Below are 5,635 nucleotides of genomic sequence, written 5' to 3' on the forward strand. Positions count from 1 at the left end.
GTGTGTGTGTGTGTGTGTGTGTGTGTGTGTGTGTGTGTGTGTGTGTGCGTGCGTGCGTGCGTGCCTGTGTGTGCATGCAAGAGAGGGGGTGTTCAAACAGGCACATGATGAGACATGCAGGACACATGTGCCGCTCAGATTGCATTCACTGTCAACTGACTAAGCACTGCTAAGAAATACTGCACCGATAGTTAAAAAGGTGGAGAGGGAGCACATGTGCAGACTGACATTTAATTTTCAAGGTTAAAAAAAACATAAAACAACAGTCGTTCACATCAGAAAATGGTACAAAAACATTAGTAGACAATCAATTCAAAATGTAAAATAATTTTTTTCTAAATACACAATTTGACGTTATTCTTTAGTTTATGCGGCAAAGTCAGCTATCATTCAGTGTATAGTAGCTGTATATGAAGCAGAAGTTTGCTCTTCATTTTATCACGAGTGTCCAGAAGAGTGTACAAACTGCAAAAAGTAAAAAATTGCTAAACCTAAACCTATTTTATTTTATTTTGATGTCTCTACATTGCGCGAAACTTTTGCCAACAATGACATCACAATATTTTCATCATCATTTTCCACTGAGGCAACAGACCATGATCCCAATTTTCACCAGACACATCAGCAATTTCAGACCTATGAGCTGAACATAGCTTCGACTTGCACCAAACAGCCCCCAGGATTTAAACATGACAACTGAAATCTGGTGATTTAGAGCTGGCTGAAAATAGTACTTTCACCCTTTGTGAAGTCAGACAGGTTAAGAACAGGCTGTGCAGAAGGAGAGCTTGGTTTTATAGGTTTAGGAGTTATACAAAAACCCGTGAAAGTCATGGAATATGCAAAATTACATTTACAGATATTAAAATTCTTATATGTACATACATGAATATTTGAAATACTTGAGGTATTAAATCAATCCTTCAAGCTTTTTGAATGGCAGTGTTTCATATATGGTAAAAACATTAATATATGGATCACACCTTTAATACGTAAACAAGTTGTTTTTCTTTTTTAAATCACAACTTTAAATCCTGTCCTCTCTGCCTCAGTTATGATTTCGCCCATGTCTGTGACACAGATGTCAGAGTCAGGGAGCCGTGGTCAAACAGTTTATAAGGCAGAGTCCCTTTAGACGTCCAAATGTCCGTCTTTGCGTCGTAGCACTCAAATGTGTCAGAGTCCTCAATGACATCATGGCCATTGATGTAGCGTCCGCCTGTGATGTAGAGTTTGTTGTTGAGGACGGTGGCAGAGTGGTGCATCCTCCTCTCCTTCAGGTTGGCACATTTAATGAACCGGTTGGCCTTGGTGTCGTATGCAATCATTCTCCTGGTGTATCCTGTGACAGGGAAGACATTAATATGAGAGAAGCAGCACGTGTGGTGATGTAGCTGCACAATCTGATTCATCAAGAAATCCATCAACACTAATGAATTAAGGAAAGAAAAAAAAAGTTCTCTCCTTTTCTTTTTTGTGCATGCTTTAAAAATTCATTTTCAAATGTGCTATGTAAAATTTTAAAGCATACAAATCTTATTAACCTCATTCTTTTGGTATTTATCACAGTCTCACAATTTACTATCTACCTCCAATGATATAGATCTTTTCATCCATAACGACAGCAGGAGCAGACACGTTTTTCACCGTTCTGTTCTCCATCTTAGACCACATATTCCTGGCGATGTGATACACCTGCAGAGTGGGACAGGAGAGCAGAGGTGAGGGGAAATATAATGGGCGAGAAAGGGTAGACAGAGGAAAACAAACATGACTGTACCTGTATTATTCTGACTGGGTTCTGCATGGCATCCTCTCCTCCAAACATATAGATCCTCTGGTTGGTCGCAGCCACAGCAGGGTGCAGTACGGCCTCAGGCATCGGTGCCATCGACTCCCACTGGTTGAACATGCTGTTGTACCTGATGATAGCATTGAGAGATAGTTTCATTCCCTATATGCTGCAGCACACAAACACTCCCAACAGAATTTCTTGACAGAAGATCGCACCTCTCCACGCTGTCTGTCAGTCGTCTGTCAGGTCCAAGGCCACCCAGTACAAAGATGAAGTGGAGGTAGGAGACGCTCTGATGGGCAAAGCGTGGCTCCAGCATGGGTTCTGCTGTCCGCCACTGGTTGGTCTTAAGGGAGAGCGTGTAGACGGTTGTGCTCACTTCGCAGTGCTTTGCACTTGTGGTCAGGCCTCCGATAACGTACAGGATGCTGTGAAGGGCGACATAGGAGGCTTTGTAAAGACGAACAGGCAGCTTGGAAAGAGACTGCCAGCTCTGGCTCTTCTCATCAAACACTAGGGCCTCCCTCGAAGTCTGCTCGTTGTTCTTTCTCCCTCCCACCACCACCAATGTATCGTGGTAGGTGTAGCGCCTCGGTGCAACCCAGAGAGGTTTGAAGCCCACCGCCGTATCTCCAATGCATTTTGTGCTGACAGAAAACATGAGGCGTCTCACAGATTCGATGAGTTCAGTACAGAGGGTGGACGACTGGATCAGGGGGTCGTTGGCTATGAACTGGAAGAGGTAGGTGGGGTGGATGTATCGAAGGCGAACTTTCTTAAAAAGGTCACTTATGGAACCACGCCTGGATAAAGGATCATGATGGATCCAAGCAACAAGTGTCTCAAAGACCTGCTCCTCCTCTGCACAAAGACCATCGTCCTCCAGGTATCCCATGAGCTCCGGCAAGGAGAGCTCACACATATCCTCAGAAGCTGACACATCGGAAAAGCTCTTCATTGCCATCTCTTTTGCTTTGTCTCTCAAACTGTTGCAATTCATAATCTCCGAAAGTCTTATCATGCTTAAACAGTTGTCTGGACTCAGCTGCTCCTGAAGGAAGCTCGAGCAGGCCTCAAAAAGGCGGCCATATTGCAACATGGATGCCGCCTGCATCAGAGGGAGCACAATATCCATGGTGATACTGATGAGTCCTGTGTAAACATAGTCAATGATGCTGCTCAGGATGGCTGACGTGATGCCCTTTAGGTCAATCTTGGTTTGCTGCCTCTCCATGAAGTTGTTGCAGAACATGGCTCTGAAGTAGGGGCTGCTGGAGACCAAGACGTTCCGATGGCAGGGGATCACGGTGTTATCTGAGCACAGCAGCACATCGGTCAGAACATTCTCTTGCCGCAGTCTGTTGAGCTGTAGGAGCAGGTTGGAGGACTGCTCTTTGTCTTTGTAGTGGAAGACCTCAACTGCTGGTCGATCCATGCTGACAAGAAACCGAGTTGTTAATGTCAAGCCATTGTAATTTATAAATGTGTCTGTTTTTTAAAAAAAAAATTAATTCTCAACTTGCACACACAAATTTGTAATTTTAAGCCTTTAATGTAATGTAATTTAAGCCTTTTAGTGACATGATTGTTCATTTTCTGTGTGATCATATATATCAGCTGTCCACAGAGAGCGTAGTAGCAGCTCTAGTTTGATGAGGAATCTAGCTTAACAAAACTGGATTAGATATCAGATGACTGTAGTCTTTTTTGCTTATATTAATGGATGAATGGACTAAGGACTTTATGAGATATTTTAGAATTAGTTATTACCCTTACAGTAAACTATCCAGGGTCATTTACTAAGTCGAAAGTCAAACACGTTTGGTACAGTCCTGTGGCTTGCATCTGAAATTAACCTGCAAATATTCACTAAAAGCTTCCCCTAAAGTCCACACTCCAATTATTTGCAAACTGTTCTACTCTTTACTGTAACATTATATTTGTCATTATATAGTTTCATGTCATTGTCTTTGGCACATGGATCACATTCAGCGCTGTGGTGACTACAGTAATCCTGTCTGATCATTTTGGAGACCAATCATCTAAAGAGGTTTCTGCTTCAACACCTGCACAACTATTTTTGTTGCTGCCGCATCATTGTCATGAGACCTGTGATGCTGTTGTTGTTTTGTTGTGTGGAAAAAATTCCATATGCAGTTTCCAGAAGGTTTTAGAAGGGTTTTTTTTGTCTTTTAAAGTTTGCTAAATGTGGTTGCAGCTTTTCTGTTCCATTTCGTGCATTAGATATGCAAAGTGTGCAAAAATGTGTTAGTCTGCATTTAAAGCAACAGAATACAAAACATTAAACTTGTCAGATGATTGTACACATGACGTAGCTTAAGAATAAAACATGGCACAGCATATTGTGGGTTAATATTTACATCAGATTTATTAGATTATGCCCGCATCAAATAATCAAATCCAAAGCTCCTCGCAGCCCATGAAGTGAAGCTTTACTGGAATGCTTCTCTTACCTGCTCCTCTTCTCTCTCTTTATCTGTTTTCTTGGGGGGTCCCGCTGAATTCAAAGTAAGTTCTCAGCAGAAAATGTGATGCCTTGACATTTTCCTGTTCTTTCTTCCTCTTTCCTCCCGTGTTGATGCTGTGTGACTGTATGTTCCTCTCTCTTTGTAGCAGCGTGTTGCGTTCTGTTTGTTGTTATGGTCTCTTTCCACGAGGCCTGTGTGAACATTCCTCCCCTAAAAATAGAGCCTCTCTTTGGCAACACTGCTGCAGACTCACATGTGACATGTTATGGAGCTTTCCTCAGTATCTGTCTGACTCCATCACTTAATCTTTATCTTCTCGTCTACATTTTTCTTTCTTCCCCTTTTCCCTCTTATATCATACTCTTCCTCCATTCCCTCCGCCCACACGAGACTTCTCTTTTTCTGCACTATAGCGTTGCATTCCTATTCACTCCATCATCTCTATCTCTGTCTGGCACATGATTGTAGCAGTAAAAACAGCGCTGATACTTGATAACACCAATTTTGTTGGCCGCTCACGCTGCCAACTGGCTGGTGGAACACACAGTGATATAAAAACAGGATTATGTTACTGTAGAAGCAACATAAACACGGAGATATGAGGGGGTCGGCATTCAGGAAAAAGGAACAACCGCATGTAAGCCACTTTGGCCACAACTACTGACATTACAAACAAGTCACCACAAGTTCAGTGAAATGGGTTCAGGTTTGCATCACATCAGCAGGAGGCTCAGGCTTAATGGAGAAAAATGAGAGGAGTTTTGCTCCGGCTGTGATGTGATGTTTGGCTTCAGTTTTGCAGACGGAAAGCATCTTTTTCAGCGTGAAGAAATTATCTTAATTTAACTATACGTCAACAACAGATGCTTGCATTTCCTATCTTTGTGTTTCTTTAAGCTCATTTCCATCTCATTTCTTTCATGCTCCCTGAGACAGATAACACTTTTATGGAGTACATCCCACAAGGTGGCAACATGATTGTTGCCCGTTCCTTAAAGCTGGAGAAGAATCAAAGCTTGCGGGGTTGTTTCTTAAATGTGGGCACATGAAAACAACAAAACTAAAAGGCGTATTCAGTCATCACAGATACCGATGTGCTGTGTTTTTCTTGTACTCTTGCTTGTTTACAGAGCTTGGCAAATCAGACACAAATTGCTGCTTGAGCCACCACCACCACTTGAGAGTAGTTCGATGCGGATTGCACAACAAAATCACCAGCTACGACCATAAAACACTTGTGCTTACTGGCCATCTGTGTTGACAGTTTGTTATTTTGTTGTTTGTGGACTACACTACATCAAATTCAAGCACCGACACCTCTAACAATGATGCATCAGGTACACAGTTATTG

At 42.4% G+C, this 5,635-nt stretch overlaps 1 protein-coding gene across 2 annotated transcripts; it reads right to left on the reverse strand.

Annotated features, from left to right (window-relative positions):
- Positions 1 to 211: 211 nt before the first annotated feature.
- Positions 212 to 4,606, reverse strand: klhl38b (kelch-like family member 38b). Of its 2 annotated transcripts, XM_008276980.1 has the most exons (5): positions 4,270 to 4,606; positions 2,011 to 3,231; positions 1,781 to 1,922; positions 1,590 to 1,695; positions 212 to 1,342 (listed from the first exon to the last, which is right to left on the reverse strand). In XM_008276980.1, exons 2-5 carry the CDS (start codon positions 3,228 to 3,230, stop codon positions 1,053 to 1,055), a joined length of 1,758 nt encoding a protein of 585 aa, XP_008275202.1. In that variant the 5' UTR covers position 3,231; positions 4,270 to 4,606; the 3' UTR covers positions 212 to 1,052. The 2 variants fall into 2 exon arrangements, with proteins under 2 accessions (XP_008275202.1, XP_008275203.1); XM_008276981.1 differs by lacking the exon at positions 4,270 to 4,606 and having other exon boundaries at positions 2,011 to 3,877.
- Positions 4,607 to 5,635: the final 1,029 nt, after the last annotated feature.

Source organism: Stegastes partitus, unplaced genomic scaffold (assembly GCF_000690725.1).
Source record: "Stegastes partitus isolate 25-593 unplaced genomic scaffold, Stegastes_partitus-1.0.2 Scaffold85, whole genome shotgun sequence".
In the NCBI taxonomy this organism is placed as follows: domain Eukaryota; kingdom Metazoa; phylum Chordata; class Actinopteri; family Pomacentridae; genus Stegastes; species Stegastes partitus.